At 45.2% G+C, this 19,752-nt stretch overlaps 1 protein-coding gene across 1 annotated transcript; it reads left to right on the top strand.

The window, feature by feature from the left end:
* Positions 1-4,606: 4,606 nt before the first annotated feature.
* mppe1 (metallophosphoesterase 1) lies at positions 4,607-18,365 on the top strand. Its single transcript, XM_068749113.1, has 8 exons — positions 4,607-4,800; positions 4,902-5,010; positions 6,723-6,826; positions 9,933-10,013; positions 10,776-10,884; positions 16,782-16,904; positions 17,046-17,186; positions 17,585-18,365. Exons 1-8 carry the CDS (start codon positions 4,607-4,609, stop codon positions 17,768-17,770), a joined length of 1,047 nt encoding a protein of 348 aa, XP_068605214.1. The 3' UTR covers positions 17,771-18,365.
* Positions 18,366-19,752: the final 1,387 nt, after the last annotated feature.

The raw sequence follows: 19,752 nt of genomic DNA on the forward strand, positions 1-19,752 counted from the left end.
CGAGAAATCATCTATTTTTTCTTTGAGTTCAAGTTCAATTAGATCACATATTTTCATCCATGCAAAGATTTTTTCTTGAATACAATTAAATTCCATTCAATTAAAAAAAATTATATAGCGCCAGATCACAACATAAAGTCATTTCAAGGCACTTTACAGGATTAGCAGGGAAAGACAGAACCCAACTTGACAAGAGCAAGAACTTTTGCAACGGAGGCAAGGAAAAACTTCCCTTTAACAGGCAGAAACCTTGGACAGAACCTAGGCTCATGGTGGATGGCCATCTACTAGCGTGTCGAGTACTAGTGGTGTTGATTACTGTATTCATGAGTTCCATTTTTAATACATTGACTAAACAATCACCTTTTGTTCTGCGAGTTAAAATACAACTGGAAATATCAGCTTTAATTTGCAGCTCCAATTATAGTACCAGAACACATTTGGCTTGGTCTCATTAATTGATTAATGATCGCATGTACAGCCAGAAACAAATATCTGGGGCCTCATGTACTAAGACTTCCGTGGATTTTCTACAGAAGCATGGCGTACGCTCAAATCCAGAAAACGTACGCCAAAAAAAATCCAGATGTATGAAACCGTGTGTACGAATGAACCCAAGCACATTCCCTTCATACATCCCAATCAACCTGGAATTAAGCACACATGTTGGAGTAGCCAATCCCATCCTGTTCACGCCTGCATTTACGTACGCAGGGTTCTAGTGGGGCAATGTGGCATAATCAACTCTGTAAGGTAAGGAGGGGCCTGGCCAGTGAGGGCTTTAAAAGTGAGTAGAAGGATTTTATATTCAATTCGTTCTCTAACAGGAAGCCAATGCAGAGACGCCAGAACAGGGGAAATGTGTTCTCTCAGTCTGGTTCCTGTTAGAACACGAGCTGCTGCATTCTCGATTAGCTGGAGATGTTTAATAGACCTTTTTGGGCAGCCGGACAGGAAGGAGTTGCAGTAGTCCAGTCTGGAAGTCACAAAAGCATGGACTATTTCTTCTGCATCTTTTCGGGTTAGTAGGTGCCTGACCTTTGAAATATTCCGAAGGTGAAAGAACGCAGTCCTTGAAATATGCTTTATCTGGGACTGAAAGGACAGGTCCTGATCAAAGATTACCCCCAGATTCTTGGCAGTGGTGCTGGTGGACACTGAGACGCCATCTAGTTCAACTACAACACTAGAACAAACATTTCTGAGATGCTTTGGCCCAAGAACCAGAACCTCAGTTTTATTTAGATTTAATAACAGGAAGTTCTCGGTCATCCAGGAGTTAATGCTGCAGGACAGTGTCCGTCATTTCTGTCTTTTAACAGGGAGACATAAAAGAGGGACGCTGTCCTGCAGCATCTGTTTGAGACAGAAATGAGGGACGCTGTCCTGCAGCATCGGATTGAGACAGAAATGAATGAATGAATGAATATATTTATTAGATAGAATGTTAGAGTACAAGTACAGTCACACAGTAGCATGTATTACAGTACAAGTACAGTCAAACAGTAGTATGTATTACAGTACAAGTACAGTCACACAGTAGCATGTATTACAGTACAAGTACAGTCAAACAGTAGCATGTATTACAGTACAAATACAGTCAAACATCCTGTCTAAGAGGAGCATTTCTAAAAAGCCCTTGCGGTCTTGTTTCCGTTGAAAGTCCTTCATATATAAATCATCCACAATTAACAATACAAATAAAAATAAAACCAATATTCAATAACTCAATTGATGCAACGTAACATTAGAAAAATAAAAATAAAATGATTTTACACTGCCGATGCAAACTAACAATTAATCTAAAATAAATTACACCACAGATGCAAAATGACAAATGACAAATGAGGGACGCTGTCCTGCAGCATCTGTTTGAGACAGAAATGAGGGACGCTGTCCTGCAGCATCTGTTTGAGACAGAAATGAGGGACGCTGTCCTGCAGCATCTGATTGAGACAGAAATGAGGGACGCTGTCCTGCAGCATCTGTTTGAGACAGAAATGAGGGACACTGTCCTGCAGCATCTGTTTGAGACAGAAATGAGGGACGCTGTCCTGCAGCATCTGTTTGAGACAGAAATGAGGAACGCTGTCCTGCAGCATCTGTTTGAGACAGACATGAGGGACGCTGTCCTGCAGCATCTGTTTGAGACAGAAATGAGGGACGCTTTCCTGCAGCATCTGTTTGAGACAGACATGAGGGACGCTGTCCTGCAGCATCTGTTTGAGACAGACATGAGGGACGCTGTCCTGCAGCATCTGTTTGAGACAGAAATGAGGGACGCTGTCCTGCAGCATCTGTTTGAGACAGAAATGAGGGACGCTGTCCTGCAGCACCTGTTTGAGACAGACAAGAGGGACGCTGTCCTGCAGCATCTGTTTGAGACAGAAATGAGGGACGTGTCCTGCAGCATCTGTTTGAGACAGAAATGAGGAACGCTGTCCTGCAGCATCTGTTTGAGACAGACATGAGGGACACTGTCCTGCAGCATCTGTTTGAGACAGAAATGAGGGACGCTGTCCTGCAGCATCTGTTTGAGACAGACATGAGGGACGCTGTCCTGCAGCATCTGTTTGAGACAGAAATGAGGGACGCTGTCCTGCAGCACCTGTTTGAGACAGACAAGAGGGACGCTGTCCTGCAGCATCTGTTTGAGACAGAAATGAGGGACGCTGTCCTGCAGCATCTGTTTGAGACAGGAATGAGGGACGCTGTCCTGCAGCATCTGTTTAAGACAGAAATGAGGGACGCAGTCCTGCAGCATCTGTTTGAGACAGACAAGAGGGACGCTGTCCTGCAGCATCTGTTTGAGACAGACATGAGGGACGCTGTCCTGCAGCATCTGTTTGAGACAGAAATGAGGGACGTGTCCTGCAGCATCTGTTTGAGACAGACAAGAGGGACGCTGTCCTGCAGCATCTGTTTGAGACAGAAATGAGGGACGTGTCCTGCAGCATCTGTTTGAGACAGACAAGAGGGACCCTGTCCTGCTGTGTCGGTTTGCTGTTTTGAGACTTCATCCATCCATCGTCATCCGCTTATCCGGGGGGGTCGCGGGGGCAGCAGCCTAAGCAGGGAACCCCAGACTTCCCTCTCCCCGGCCACTTCCTCTAGCTCTTCCGGGGGGATCCCGAGGCGTTCCCAGGCCAGGCGAGAGACATAGTCTCTCCAGCGTGTCCTGGGTCTTCCCCATGGTCTCCTCCCGGTGGGACGTGTCCTGAACACCTCACCAGGGAGGCGTTCAGGAGGCATCCTGAATCGATGCCCGAGCCACCTCATCTGGCTCCTCTCAACGCGGAGGAGCAGCGGCTCTACTCCGAGCTCCTCCCGGATGACTGAGCTTCTCACCCGGTCTCTAAGGGAGAGCCCAGCCCCCCCACGGAGGAAGCTGACCAAAGACTGTCACAGATATTTGGGAACCGCGTTAACTTGTGGAGAAAGGGTAGAATAGGGAATCTTTAACTGTTTTTTAATCTGTAAAAGGGGTTTCAATGTTCAAATGTAAATTCCTGATGTTATTCTGGATCCAATCCAACATGATTGTGCCAAATTCCAGAAAAGATTATCAATAATTAACCAAAATATGGAGGAACAGATTTTGATGCTCCACTGACTGCAATGTTACCGAAAGTTTCAAACGGATCCATAATTTAGGATCTTTTCTGGATCATCATCGCCATCATCAAATCTTATCACCTGTTCCTGGTAAAATTCCCAACATTTCCTGAAAATTTAATTCAGATCTGTCCAGAACTTTTGGAGTTATGTTGCTAACAGCCAGACAGACAAACCAACGCTGGTATTTACATAACCCTCAGCCGCGGTAACCATAGTTACAAAGCAGAGGCCAGTTTTAGGATTTTCAAGTTTGTTTGTTTGTTTGTTTGTTTGTTTGTTTGTTATAGCCACATATCCTTAGAACACCTACTAAAGTGTCCCCGACAGCAGCAGTTTGGTCCCCAACCACCGGGCTGCGGCCCGGTACCGGTCCGTGGCAGGAAAACGGTTGGGGACCGGTGATATACTCAGTGTGAAATCTGCTGTTCCTGACATAAAGTTGCACACGTCAGCTTTCCCTCCTTCTGTGTCGGCTGAACAAACCGACCAGCCGGTTAGACGAGTGGCTCACGCACGCGTCAAGCTAGCAGGAGTTAGCCAGGCTAGCACAGGAAGTTGCAGATCTATTGTTTTAATTCAGTTCGCCTGATAAACGCTTGACGTTTTGATGCATTTTACACCCCCCCTCTCTCTAAAAACAAATCAATAACAATAGATCTTGCCCCGAGCTGGGCTTGTGAGTTTGAGTAAAACACATTTTCCTGTTTTATTTTGAAAATCTCACCGGACTCTGTTCTAACTTGACACCGGAGAGGAGCTGCGATCAGAGACGCTGATCTGCAGCAGCGCGTCGGTGGAACTTTCGGTCTCATTGTGTCGTTATGTCTTTGATCGCGCCCCCTGCCATGAGGCCCATCCGGGCGGAGACCTGACGGCCCTGGACGGGGGAGAAGATGCCGTTTGGACCGCTCCATCAGCACCAGCGCGCCGAACAGCGGCTCACACAGACATGGAGCGGATCGGTGCCGGGGGGGCGGCGGCCGCGCTGATGATCCTCGTCCTCGGCGGCGCTTTCTTCTTCTGCGAGTATCTCATATATTTCCCGACCATCCTCCAGTGCGCGTGGCCGAAGGTCAGCCACGCACGGGGCGAAGCGGCGGGCTCACCGATCCGCGCCATGGTGCTGTCGGACACCCACCTCCTCGGAGCCGTCGGGGGGCATTGGTTCGATAAGCTGAGGAGGTAGCGTCCTTACCTTTACGCGCGCACCTGGCGCGCGCTCTGCGTGCGTCACCTGGAAACAGAAGCAACACATTAACGCGTGCTTGTCTCCGAACGCGCAGAGAATGGCAGATGGAGAGAGCGTTCCAGACCGCGCTGTGGCTGCTCAGGCCTGAAATGGTCTTCATCCTGGGGGACATCTTCGACGAAGGCAAGTGGAGCTCGCAGAAGGTAACGTAGAGCCCCCCCCCCCCCCCCCTGCTAACCCCCCCCCCCTTCCGAGCCTGCTTCAGGAGAAAGACAAGGGAGGAAGAGCAGCTCGATGAAGAGGAGACGGCTTCCTCCTTATTCACACGGATCTGGAAGCTGTTTGTTTGACACTCTGACAGAGGAAGGAATCACTTTGATCGATCAGTTTGTTGTTTGTATGATAATGGTGATTGATGCTGCGTTTCATGCTGCTGCGTTCTCTTGCAGAATTTAGATCTGGTTTCCCACATTATGACAAAAATCAGAGCGGTGGAAGCGAACCCCCGACAATCACGCCAGTGTTTCAGTGTTTCCGTGTTTCAGTGTTTCCGTGTTTCAGTGTTTCTGTGTTTCAGTGTTTCCGTGTTTCAGTGTTTCAGTGTTTCAGTGTTTCAGTGTTTCAGTGTTTCAGTGTTTCCGTGTTTCAGTGTTTCTGTGTTTCAGTGTTTCCGTGTTTCAGTGTTTCAGTGTTTCCGTGTTTCCGTGTTTCAGTGTTTCAGTGTTTCAGTGTTTCAGTGTTTCCGTGTTTCCGTGTTTCAGTGTTTCCGTGTTTCCGTGTTTCCGTGTTTCAGTGTTTCCGTGTTTCAGTGTTTCCGTGTTTCCGTGTTTCAGTGTTTCCGTGTTTCAGTGTTTCCGTGTTTCAGTGTTTCTGTGTTTCAGTGTTTCCGTGTTTCAGTGTTTCAGTGTTTCCGTGTTTCCGTGTTTCAGTGTTTCCGTGTTTCAGTGTTTCCGTGTTTCAGTGTTTCCGTGTTTCGGTGTTTCGGTGTTTCGGTGTTTCAGTGTTTCCGTGTTTCCGTGTTTCAGTGTTTCAGTGTTTCAGTGTTTCAGTGTTTCCGTGTTTCCGTGTTTCCGTGTTTCAGTGTTTCAGTGTTTCCGTGTTTCGGTGTTTCAGTGTTTCCGTGTTTCTGTGTTTCAGTGTTTCCGTGTTTCCGTGTTTCAGTGTTTCAGTATTTCCGTGTTTCCGTGTTTCCGTGTTTCAGTGTTTCCGTGTTTCAGTGTTTCCGTGTTTCAGTGTTTCAGTGTTTCCGTGTTTCAGTGTTTCAGTGTTTCAGTGTTTCCGTGTTTCAGTGTTTCAGAGTTTCCGTGTTTCCGTGTTTCAGTGTTTCAGTATTTCCGTGTTTCCGTGTTTCCGTGTTTCAGTGTTTCCGTGTTTCAGTGTTTCCGTGTTTCAGTGTTTCAGTGGGACAGACACGCCAGTGTTTCAGTGTTTCCGTGTTTCTGTGTTTCAGTGTTTCAGTGTTTCCGTGTTTCCGTGTTTCAGTGTTTCAGTATTTCCGTGTTTCCGTGTTTCCGTGTTTCAGTGTTTCCGTGTTTCAGTGTTTCCGTGTTTCAGTGTTTCCGTGTTTCAGTGTTTCAGTGTTTCCGCGTTTCAGTGTTTCAGTGTTTCAGTGTTTCCGTGTTTCAGTGTTTCAGTGTTTCCGTGTTTCAGTGTTTCCGTGTTTCAGTGTTTCAGTGTTTCCGTGTTTCAGTGTTTCAGAGTTTCAGAGTTTCAGTGTTTCCGTGTTTCAGTGGGACAGACACGCCAGTGTTTAACGCGGGATTCAAACTGATGCCATTAAAGGGCTCCTTTGTGCAGTTCTTGCCCCTGCAGATGCTAAATTGAATCTGAAGTGCGAGTCGACGCTGCCTGGCTCATCGGCTCCGGGCGCTGCTGGGTGGGAACCTGCTCTGAATGTCGTCCGTCTCTTCTGCAGCACTGGGAGGACGACGTGCGACGCTTCCACAGGATGTTCAAACACTCCGCTGACACAGAACTGGTTGTTCTGGTTGGGAACCATGACGTCGGCTTCCACTATGAGTGAGACGCTTTGCTGTTTGTTAGCGACCTTCAGCCCGACCCTTCGCTTGGTTCTGATTACGCAGCTACAGCGGCCATAAATGCCAATAAAAGGCTCACCTCGCAGAACCTTCTCCAAATGGCACAACAATTTAGGGACGACCGACTGAGTCATGGTGTTAGACGTCAGGCCAGAGGGGGGAGGGGGGGGGTAACATGGAAATCATTGTGAACTGCTGAATTACAGCATCAAGCATGCATTCATTCAATGTTGACAATTATTCCCCACAAATGTAATTTCATTTGAGTTACATTTAGAGCCCTGAATAAAGGAGCGATTGAAGTAGAACACCTGTTGAGAGGTGAGCAGGAACTCGTGGATTGAGCTGCAGGCATGAATGAATGAATGAATATATTTATTAGATAGAATGTTAGAGTACAAGTACAGTCACACAGTAGCATGTATTACAGTACAAGTACAGTCAAACATCCTGTCTAAGAGGAGCATTTCTAAAAAGCCCCTGCGGTCTTGTTTCCGTTGAAAGTCCTTCGTACATAAATCATCCACAATTAACAATACAAATTTAACAATACAAATAAAAATAAAACCAATATTCAATAACTCAATTGATGCAAAGTAACATTAGAAAAATAAAAATAAAATGATTTTACACCGCCGATGCAAACTAACAATAAATCAAAAATAAATTACACCACTGATGCAAAATGACAACGAATGACAATAGATTACATAAATTACAATAAATTACTAAGGCAATTAATATGTGCAACGTAGGTGGACAAAAAAGGGGGTGGTGGGGGGGGTTGATCCGGAGAGAGTCGTGATGACTATCTCCGTTTCTGTCCCCTGACAGGTGTATTTTTAGGGCCGTTTTGAATGAGGCCAAAGAGGTGCATGTTTTGAGGGCAGGAGTCAAACAGTTCCACCCTTGGGGGGCAGTATTGTAGAAAGATGATTTACCCATGTTAGTCCTATAGGAGGGTGTAACCAGGTTGTTGTTTGAGCTCCCTCTAGTGTTGTGGCTGTGGGTGTCACTAAATCTGTGGAGGTGTTTATTCAGGTATGCGGGGATTGAGGGGACTGAGGGCAGAGCTGCATTGACTATTTTAAATGCCAATCCCATTTTGAGTTGTTTAACCCTGTCTTCTACCCTGAGCCATTTTAGGCTAGCAAAATGTCCAGGAAGAAGGTGGGTCATGTGCCCCAGATTGAGGAGTAGCCGATCTGATCTGATCCTCTTATTGTGTGCATGAATGTTTAATGATTAAGTCCCAAAATGTATCGTCAACTGAATTATTAGAAAGACATTTTTACATGATATTGAAAGCCAGAATTTCAGATAAATTAAGAAAGTCACAAAAAAAGGCTTCAGTTGTGTAAGAAGGACATTTAAAATATAAACCAGTCCGACATAGAACACTACTGTGGATTTGTTTGTTGTTGTTTTGAATTGAAGAAATTTTGCTTTTACAGTTTTTCTCAGTCGCTTTGGCGCTTTTCTCAGATCACTATGAAAGTTTTCAGAACTATTAGTTCAACCTCCTCAACATTTAGTCATTTGTGCTCATCATAGCAGCAATTTCTCCTTCCATGCATCAGTCGCTGTCATAACATCATCAGTTGCTTATGTCAAAACGAACTATACTTATGGATGCTGAATAGTCGTTCCCAATTAAACTAATAGTCTTAATTCCATTGCTTGAGTCATTACATACAAGATTATTGCACTAGTTATCAATTCCTATCAAATGGCCCTGGATCAGCTCGTGATGACGTCACAGCAGCGTCATGCAGAGCGTGGAGGCGCCACTCCAGGAGACTCTTTCCTCGTTGCATTGCAGAGGATGATAACCGTTGTGATGGAGATGAGAACATGTGTCCAGACAGATGGAACATCTGGATGTGCCAGAATGATTTACCTACTGTATGTCCGTTTTGTGCACAGCTCTACCAAAAGGGTGTTTCTTATGTTTGTTCTAAATCAGTGACTGTCGTGTATTTGTCTTTTGCACGACGCTGTAGAGCGGCGATGAACATATACAGTATGTGAAGCGTACGGGTTTAGTGTCTTGTACTCACGTACTCCCCCAACTACAGCAATGTGTTACTCTACTGTAGTTGTCAAATGGCTATAGTAGTGTATATTGCTGTCTGGAGCATTTTCAGGTCGTGGCACCGAGTTCTGACCTTTTTTTGTATTGGAAAACACTGAGAGAATAAAGTATCCTCATGAAAACATGACAAAGACCATTTTCATTCTGATCTGAGAAAAGTACCAAAGTGACTGAGAAAAACTGTAAATGAGATATACAAAATATAACTTTGATCTCCAACTGTTTTCATCCAAAATAACAACAACAACAACAACAACATCAAAATAAAACAGATTTAAACTAATGTCACAAACAAAAAACTAATTTACATTTGAATTCCCACTAAATTTCCACTTTTCTCATCTTCATCTAATACTGATAGATAGATTGATTGATGGATGGATGGATGGATGGATGGATGGATGGATGGATGGATGGATGGATGGATGGATGGATGGATGGATGGATGGATGGATGGATAGATAGATAGATAGATAGATAGATAGATTGATTGATTGATTGATTGATTGATTGATTGATTACTGCAGCTCCTGGTTCACTGCTTTGCCCAAAAGCTCAATAAGAAAGTTGCGACAGCAGCCAGAAGGAAGTTACATTTCATTACGGGACCTCGCCGGCTGCATTCTTTGTTTCCTTGTTTCCTTGTTTAGGATGCTTTATCACTCAACCCTCCCCTCGTGATTTTATTTCATTTCTTGCACCAATCGGATTCCTCCCAGCCTTTTGTTTTCGTGTTTCTCATGTGCTCCATGAAATGAGACTGCTTTCTATTTTTATGCCCCTAAATTGTGAAACTTGCTGTTTCTCGTAATATTTTTGAAAGGAAATTAAATAATATTGGAATGCACGTTCATATGAAATGTGCCAAATAAAGAAAGAGCCGTTGAATGTGCACTGAAACATGTTTTATCCCCCGAACAGAAGCAGCGATAGCTGATCGGGGGAGATGCATAAAGCCGTGTGACAGTCTGGTTGTGGTGTGTCCCCGCAGGATGGACTGGTTCAAGCTGCAGCGCTTTGAGAAGGTCTTCAACGCCTCTTCCACCAGAATTATCACCAAAAAGGGAGCAAAGTGAGTGACAGGAGGAAGCCGCAGGAACGTGGCTCTGAACTATCGCAGGTTGAATCCTCTGACTCGGTCGGTGACGAAGAAAAGGGCTTTAAAATGAGATGATGCCAGAGATCTCAAATATGTAGAGGTTGTCAGACAGGACCAAATGCAAAGCTCTAAAAATGTAAATAAAAGCTCAGAGGAGGAGGGAGGCAGGGGGGGACACAGGGAGGAGGAGGGAGGGAGACACTGCATTTATCTTTAGCTACAGAATCCCCCCTCCCTCCCTCTCTCCAAGCCATCACCTCTGACAACCGGATTTTGTTTTGCCAGGTGTGTGTGTGTGTGTGTGTGGGGGGGGGGGGGGGGGGGGGGGGTACCCCAGAATAGGGACCGGAGGTGACAGCTCACTGAGTCAGTGGCGGTTGCTGGGTTACCGTCGTGTCTGTGGCAGGTTTTTTTACGCTGTTAGAATTGTTACAGAGCTTCATTCTACATTGGGATGATTTCCCCTTTGTTCCGTTTCCGTGGTGTCGGTGGAGGTTCAGTGTCCAGTAAGTCACAGAAAATCTGCCAAAAGTCTATACATTTGTGTTTTCTTTCCTAAACAACCCAAAAAAGAAAAAAAAACTAAGATTTATGTGGATAAATATTTTTATTCACATAGAAATATTTAAAATGAAATCAAACCAAATATATAAATGATAATAAATGTCCCTTTGTCTGTGCAGCTTCTTCTGTCGTTCACGCTGCAGTCACTGACACTTGTCCCACTGTCCTCAGCTTCCTGCTGGTCAACAGCGTGGCCCTGCATGGAGACGGGTGCCCCATCTGTCAGTCGGTGGAGAAGACCCTGATCAGGCTCTCCCGAGACATCAACTGCTCTCTTCAGGTGGGAAGAAGTCTCTGGAAGTCAGCAGCAGAGTCTCACGGCGCCCTCGACTCGCAGACGCTCTGCTGCTGCCGGGACGTGACATAAATTAACCACGGACCTCCTTTTGATTAGCACTTTGTTCCTTCATCCAGCCAATAAGAATTTTGCCTCCAATGGTGTTTATTTAGCCTGAATAGTTATCTGTCACTGAGTTTCTTACACCAGATGAATTCTCTGGACCTTTTTTCTGCAGAACTCTGAGCCTGGTGACGGACTGAAGGACGGGTGTGACGGATCGCAGGTGTATCCTCCCACAAGCCCCATCATGTTGCAGGTTAAACATCACTTCTCACCCGGATCACCTTTTTCTTTTCTTTTTTTGCTGAGCTTTGAAAACTAGGGAAAGAGGGAATTTAAAAGTACCAATAACTTTTTAAACTTAGTCCACATTGCTAAAGCCAATGGAATATTATATTAAAGTGGATTTTCTCAAGTTGTGTGACTTTAAGGTTCATATACTTTTACTTTTACTTCTTGTTGCAGCCCCCGGCGTCGAAATAAGTGCAGAGAGTCACCGACGGGTGTAGTTGCTTTGCGTACTTTATTCAAGCACCTTCAAGCACCTTCAAACACCGTGAAACTAAATAATCAAACAAAAAACATAACCACTCGTCAGTGCATACTGCGTTTCGACATAACGGTCAGATTGCAGGGTACAGCATATTGTATCGGACATACCTCGCTCTGCATACCAAGGGTGCAAACTCGTAAAATATCGTTTGGCGCTCTTCTTTGGCGTCGGGTTATTAGCGCACCATGTCCCTGTCTCGGCGTTTGCAGAGACCAGCTGTTCGTCACGCGCCCGCCGGCGGAACTCTTCCGGCTTTATACGCGGTTCCATACATGTTCCGGGGCTTGCAGCGTCGCCCCAGTCACGTGACACGTCATGCGTCATAGACGGACACTTACACTCCCACCAAATCATGCTATAATGAACTCAGGTAAACGTCAGTTAAACAAGAAGGAATCATACATGATTTGCAAAACGATAAAGAAAAATCACATCAATGCATACAAATAAACAACATGTCTGAGGTCAGTGTTTCGTCAAAACGACAGCAAAATAAATTAATTTTCGAGGAGAAGTACAAGTTTTTGGACAGGCCGTTCAATGATTGAATATTTAGAGGGACGGTCTCTTCTCCCTGTTAATTTCCGTTCCCCTACTCGTACCTTGACCCGACGGACTAAGCCATCGGTTCCCTTTGTGGTTTCCACTACACGTCCAAGGTGCCACTCGTTCCTAGGTAGTGCATCTTCCTTGATGATGACTATGTCATCAACTTTCAGGTTGCGCCGGGGTAGATGCCACTTCTGCCTTAAGGAGATGTTTAGGGTGTACTCCTTTTTCCATCGGCTCCAGAACTGTTCAACCAGATACTGGACCCTGCGCCACCTTTTTGCAGCGTACAGTTCCTCCTTCCCAAACTTTCCCGGGGGTGGTAGTGCAGCTTTAGATTTCATTAAAATTAGGTGGTTTGGGGTCAAGGGTTCCAGTGATCTAGGATCGTTGATTCCATCGACATTCAGTGGACGACTGTTTACAATGGCCATAGCTTCATAAAACAGTGTTCTAAGCGAGGCATCATCCAGCCTACCAGGGCATTGGGCGATGGACACATTCAACACATTCCGAATTGTCCGGATCTGTCGCTCCCAGACACCGCCAGCATGACTTGCCGATGGAGCGTTAAGGACGAATTCGCACTGATTATCTGCTAGAAAGGCTTCCAGCGCTTGTGTGTCACATTGCTTGAGGGCTTCCCTGAACTCATTCTTGGCTCCTACAAAGTTCGTGCCTTGGTCGCAACGTAGTTGGTAAACAGCTCCTCTAAGGCTAATAAAACACCTCAACGCATTGATGAATGCATCTGTGGACAGATCCTCTAACATTTCGATATGGACCGCTCGAGAGTACAAGCATGTGAAAATTAGTCCGTATCTTTTGCATTCCTTACGGCCCCGCTTGACGAGAAACGGGCCAAAACAGTCCATACCGCAGAACGTGAAGGAAGCTGAGGCGTCACAACGTTCTCTGGGTAGCTCGGACATTTTTTGTTCCTCAGCTGGTCGTCTGAGCTTCCTACACTTAACACATGTGTGTATTAATCTGGCAACTGTCTTGCTCCCTCCAATGGCCCAATAACCATTTGCCCGAAGTTCCATCAGCGTCTGGCCCCGGCCCTGATGGCAGGTCTGAGCATGGTAGTGAGACATAATCAATTTGGTGATATGGCTGGCCTTAGGAAGAATAATGGGATGCTTTACTTCCTGACTGAGGGTTGAATCTTTCAGTCTTCCACCAACACAAAGAAGTCCACCAACCAGAATTGGATCAAGACGGAAGAGGGGACTAGATCTTGTAAGAGCTACGTCTTTACGACTGTCTTGAAGTTTCCGCAGTTCTTGGGAAAAGGCTCGTTTTTGGGCGAGCTTAAGCAACACCGCTGTAGCACTCCTACGCTCATCAACAGTTACAACGTCACCCTGAGGGTCCATCTTAGATCCTAGTCTCTTGATTCTGGCAACTACTCTAACAAGCGTTTTCCAGGTTGAGAACCGGCTCAAACGGTTCAGCATATCGTTCGTCTCATCAACCTGGGTTGCTAGTACTTGGATGGTTTTAACCTCGGGATCCCCAACGAGCAGCTCGGTCGAGGACTGAGGTGGTGTGAGCACCTCTTGTTCCCATATGAACTTGGGTCCAGACAGCCAGGTTGTTGAGGAGATGTCTTCTGCATGAAGACCTCTGGAAGCATGGTCAGCTGGGTTTTGCTTTGTATCAACATAGTGCCACTGATTCAGGTCTGTACATTCCCTTATCAGTTGAACACGGTGTGAAACGAAAACATGAAACCTGCGTGCCTCATTGTTGATGTAGGCTAGCACTACTCGTGAGTCAATCCAGAAGAATTCTTGGTCAATCTTCATCTCGAGTTCTACCTTTAGCATGGCACTCATTCTGGCTAAGGTAACTGCAGCTGCTAGTTCCAATCTTGGGACGCTTGTGATCTTTGAGGGTGCAACCCTCGCTTTTGCCATCACCAGAGTGCAGTGGACTTTGTTCTTATCATTCATATATCTTAGGTAGGAGCATGTGCCATATCCTGCAGTGCTGGCATCTGCGAAGTGGTGCAGTTCCACCCTGACTATGTTACCAAAATGTTGAGGATGGTAACATTTGGGTATTGTGATACCTTTTAACTGTTTGAGACCCTCCTTCCACTTCTCCCACCGTAAGCGCAAGTCGTCAGGAATTGGATCATCCCATCCAATACCTCTTCGACACAATCCCTGCAGAATGCGTTTACCACTCAGGGTAAAGGGAGCTACAAACCCCAGTGGATCATACAGAGAAGCTACAACTGACAGGAGGCCACGGCGTGTAGGGGGGTGGTCTTTTGCCTCAATGCTGAAAGTGAAGGTGTCCTTCTCTAGAGACCACTGGATGCCAAGTGTGCGACTATCAGGAGTTGGATTAAGGTGAAGGGGGCCTCTTGTCACTGCTCTTTCGGAAGGCGCCACACACGAGAGCACTTCCTTTCTATTCGAGTCAAATCTATGTAGACGCAGGCCCGCAACCCTGCAAAGCTGTTGTGCCTCAATGATTAGTTGCTGCGCCTCTTTCACCGTTGGAACACTAATTAACCCATCATCCACGTAGAAATTCTTCTCCACAAAGGCTGAAGCTAAAGGGTGACTGGCCTTATGCTGCTGTGCTAAACACTTGAGGCCAAAGTTGGCACAACCAGGAGATGAGGCAGCACCGAAGAGATGTACTCTCATCCTACACTCCTTAGGTTCTGTTTCCAACTGCCCATCCACCCACCAAAGGAAGAGGATGTGAATATCCTAATGATTCTGGGGGAGGATTATTCAATTGAGTCCCTGTGTTAAATGCTTTAGCTTTCCTCTGAAACCTTTCATCTGTTAGTTTGATGTTCAGTAAGAGGGGGGAGGAAATGGGATTACATGCTATTCGAGCTTCCTTCTGCATGAACTCTGTGAACTGTATAAAGCTGGGATATTCACCGAATCTATCTAGCTCGTCTACAACACTACGGCTCCACCTGCGCACCATCCACTCAGGCAGTTTCTTAAGGAGTTTATGGTTCTCCTCACAGTCGTTCAGGATGGACAGTCCTTTAACATGGGGAATGGCTTCAGCACACCCTTGAAGAAAATCAGCAAACTCTCTGATTGCTCTCGGTTCATTAGCCGGTATCTTCGGCCACTTCGTGAGCTTCTCTCTGAAGGCCCTTTGGACAACAAAAGGACTTCCATACCTGTCTTCTAGAACTGCCCAGGCGCCCTGATATGCAGCACTGGAGTTGCGGTAGAAAAATCCCTCCACAGATTTCCGTGCCTCGCCCGCAAGATAATTCTTTAAATAAAACATTTTCTCACTAAGTGGGAGGGGTTTCTGGTCAATAAGGGCGTTGAAGGATACCTTCCAATCTATGAATTTTAAAGGGTCACCAGAAAATATTGCTGGTTCTGGGACAGGCAAGCGGCTCAATATTAATGCGCTTGCGATTGCTTGTGCCAGGCTGGCACCCTGAACAATTGGCGTTTCAGGAGGTGCAGGGCGAGGCTGGAATGGCGTTGCTTGTGGGTTATGGCGGTCAGGATAACTCAAAACGCCATCAGACCCCTCTTCGTGTACTTCAAGCTGATGTAAAATTGTTTTTTCTTGTGCCAGCCTCGCTTTAATCTCATCCTCTTCCTGTTTGATTTCTGCCTTCATTTGTGCTTCCTTGAGCTTCCATTCACACTCCAGTTCATGAACCTTCGCTTGTTGTGCATGCACTCTTTTCACTGCCTCTGCATGCTTTTGTTTGTCGACAAGGTCTGCTTTAGCATCTGCATCTCTGCTGGAACGTCTGGAGCTGCCATTCTCTCGTGAAAGCACGGTTTCTGTGTCTGTTGTCCCAAATACAGACCCGTACTCCCCTTTACTTAATACCATCCGCACTCTTTCCTTCTCCAGTCTACTTGCACTTTCTAACTCTACTACACCATAGGTTTTGTGCTTTTTATTTCATTACAATTTACTAATAGGTAATTGTATACATGAGAAACAGAAACCTGAATAAATGTACAAATTCAACTTTCGATATAGAGATATTGATAACATAACATAATCCCCTGGTTTAACAGATGTACCTGCAGTACAATAATAATAACGTATTCACTGCAGTATTCTGCTTTTATGGGAATGGTTATGTGTGTACAGCACATGATTCTGAGTAGTTGCACTTTTGCTGAAGAAAGATTTTCACTTTGAATTGAGTATTTTAGCGTGGTACTAGTAGATATACTGCATTAAAGGTTCTGAATATTTCTTCTCATTAAATCATGAGTTTAGTAACCAGCCATAATGTGTAGCGTTGTGAATATTTGATAAAGATCTGAAACCTAATTCTATAACGAATTGTTCAGCAGGTTGTTGGGTAAATCTAATCCCGTCAGCACTTGTGAGTAGTGTAGTACACCATAGTACACCATAGTACATGTGGTAACGTCATAAATGAAGGAATCACTCCATGATATTCAGGTCGGGTTGGTTTATTCGTCACTGCTCTGGACAGGACAGTTGCTCACTACGTCATTGCTTTCGGCTTCCTGCATTCCAAACGCGTCCCCTTCGTCCACCACGCCCTCTGGTGGCGTGGGGTGGTGAAGCATGTAATTCACTATATTACAGTACAGCTACAGAATGACCTTTCAGGGTCATTCATTACTCAGTAATGAACAAACGAATGCCATCCATCCGTCCGTCTGAACTCTCAGGACGTTTCCTAAAGGTCACCCGACCTGTAAATGATGACGATCATATTCTTCCTGCTCTCCAGCACTATCCTCTGTACAGACTGAGCGATGCCGCCTGCACAGGATTGGATGCTGCGCCACCTGAAGAGCGCCACCTGCTGTTCAGAGAGAAGTATGACGTGCTGTCAAAGGACGCGTCACAGAAGGTGAGGGAGGAATCTGCAGCCAGAGCACAGCTCCTCTGCTTCTGAAGAGCTGTCATCCAATGAAAACACAGGAATGCTTCACTGTACAAACAGCTGATGAAACTGATGATGTCAATGAGCAGCAACTGGTTCTCCATTTAGCTGCTGCAGTGGTTTAAGCCCCGCCTCATCCTGAGTGGACACACCCACAGTGGATGCGAGGTTCTCCATGACAACAAGTACCCAGAAGTCAGCGTGCCATCCTTCAGCTGGAGGAACAGAAATAATCCCAGTTTCATTCTGGTGAGTAAAAGAAGCCCACTGGCCAAGAAACAATTTAGTCACAACAATCCTAGAATATATTTACATTTCAGTGATATTTGGGGAAACAAATGCAAGAACAGTAATTCTAAGATGAGTTTAGGAGTTCTGGAGACATCCTGTCCAACATTCAGTATATATAGCAACAAACGCGATGGAATAACCGTCGTAGTGAGACATGCAGCCAAACCTCCTCCTCACATTATTAGAATAACCCCGTTTAATTCATTTACGTGGGGCTCCAACAAAAGCAGGGCTTGTTTGGACTAAAAGAGGCAGTTAGGAGTCGGACCTACCGGTACATAAAGGTTGACTTTCTAGAGGCAGCCCCCCCCCTCTGTCACTGTGAACTCTGACTTCTAACCCCCCTCCCCGCCCAGGCATCAGTGACGCCCAGTAGTTTCGCTCTGTCCAAGTGTTTCCTGCCGGAGGAGAGCACGGTGATCGGGGTCTACTGTTCGGCGGGGGCCGGCCTGCTGCTGCTGCTCCTGGCCCACTGTCTGTGGATGAAAGGCTTGCTCCAGTGCCTCAGCCTCTGCCTTCTGGGGAAGCACAAGTCTCTGTGAACTACAGCACCCAGGGTGCACCTGTGTGAGGATCTGCAAACGTGCCGTTCCTCCTCTGAAGGGGAAGAAACATCCATTTATACAACCTCAATTGTTTGTCCAAATGTTTTGCACCACTGTGAAGGACACGAGTATATATATATATATATATATTTTAAATGTTTTTAAAGGACTTGAGTCCACTGATGATGACGTTGACCTTGTCGCAGCCTGTGGTGCCGGTGCAGGTACGAGCATCCGGGTCATTAAGTACTCAGACAGGATGTGTGTAAATAGTAATACTGGAATGATTTAAGGCGAAGTTATTTGTTCACGTCTCTTCACTCTGTTAGCTCATGTCACGCCTCACTCTGACCAGGGATCCGTGGATCTGGTCTTCATGACGCATCGGAGTTTGCTTTATTACTGACATTCTGTGCCAAATGTTTGTGATTGTTTTTGCCACACTGCCCCCCCCCCCCCAAAAAAAAATTGATTATCTGTACGTGAATAAATCTGAATCTCAAAAGTGTTTTTTTAGAGAGCTCTGTTGAAGCCTCAAAAAGGAAAGCCGAGGAAGGAGACAAGCTGCAGACGCGCGAGGATCAAAGTGAAATGAACGCGAAGTCATGTCGAATATAAAATGCATTAAAAGAAATACAAAATATATTCACTTCCTGATACTGCATGAGTCACATGTGAGCCTTTCTTACCGTTTAAAATCAGGTCTCTGTTCGGGCTTGATTTTTATATTAGTCATTCTAAACAAATACTTCAAAGTATCAGGTGTTCATCACTGGCAGGATTTAATTTTCAGTTTACATATCCATAATAATTAAAATATTTCATTAAGATTGAAAAACAAAATGCTAAAATATATGTGGGGAAATTCTAAGGGTAAATTTAAATTCTAAATTGATTTGAAGTGATCGGCAGTAAATTTACATCAAAAGGCAAAACCCTCTCATTTGAACTCAAATATTTTTCCGCTCATCAATCGATGAAACAGAAGGCTTTTTCCACGAGATGCTGAAGTTAGGTGTGCATAAATACCACAAACAACCCTGCTGCAGAGCGCTCACTTACCTGCAGCATCCAAACAGAACAACAACAATAGCAAAAACCTGGTGCAACAAATCTGGACACCAGAATGGAAATAAAGCAAAGTCCTCTAATGTGCCTCTTTATTTAAAGAAAATAAAAATGTAATTTAGTCATCTTCCCAGGCCCAACAAGGCTTTCACACCTCCAGTCAGTTCACACACTTTCGGGGATCAACATGTTCTGTAGCAGAAGAAAAGGCTAAAAGGCTGACGCTGTTTGTACAAGGAGAAGAGCTCGTCCCGTCGGTGCTGCTCACACATTCATAGTGCCTGTGCCAGTGGCCGTGGCTCCAAAGGACCAAAGAATCACTAATATTGCACGCTCATTTATTCATCTCCACTCTAAACATGCTTTCCTATGTGTGTTTGTATACATATTTACTGTATACATACATAAGTATGTACACCTAGGCACACACATAATTAAACATGTATAATTGTACATATATATTTATATAGACCTATAAATTTACATGTACATACATTTAGAAAAATTTTACACACAACGCACACTCGCCCTCACACGACACATGCACGCACACACACACGATGCGCCCGTGAGTCGATGTCTGTTTTATGTACACTTGCGCACACCCACACACATCAGTACAGACTTCAGACACGCTTCATATGGAAAAAAATGTTGGTTCCTATTAAAACAACACCAGGTTGCAATTTGGACACTTTCAGTGAATTTCCAATGTTTTTTTTAAAGCTGTGAAATAATCATAATAATAATGAGGAAAATAATACCAACGAAAGAAAACAAAGGCATGGCACTGCATCTGGTCTTCACTGCAGGTAAGTGGTTAATTTGCATAATGTATACAGGTTTTTAGGATTTTTTTTCCCCTATTTTTTTTATTTTTTACTAAACAGCATTTCCTCTTTTTTTTTATA

The sequence above is a fragment of the Brachionichthys hirsutus genome, chromosome 15, assembly GCF_040956055.1.
Source record: "Brachionichthys hirsutus isolate HB-005 chromosome 15, CSIRO-AGI_Bhir_v1, whole genome shotgun sequence".
NCBI classification, from domain to species: domain Eukaryota; kingdom Metazoa; phylum Chordata; class Actinopteri; order Lophiiformes; family Brachionichthyidae; genus Brachionichthys; species Brachionichthys hirsutus.

Coding starts and splice junctions, on each gene's coding strand:
- mppe1 (XM_068749113.1), top strand. CDS start 4,607: ATGATCCTCGTCCTCGGCGGCGCTTTCTTCTTCTGCGAGTATCTCATA. Junction 6,827..9,932: donor GACGTCGGCTTCCACTATGA/GTGAGACGCTTT, acceptor GTGTCCCCGCAG/GATGGACTGGTTCAAGCTGC. Junction 16,905..17,045: donor CAAAGGACGCGTCACAGAAG/GTGAGGGAGGAA, acceptor TTCTCCATTTAG/CTGCTGCAGTGGTTTAAGCC.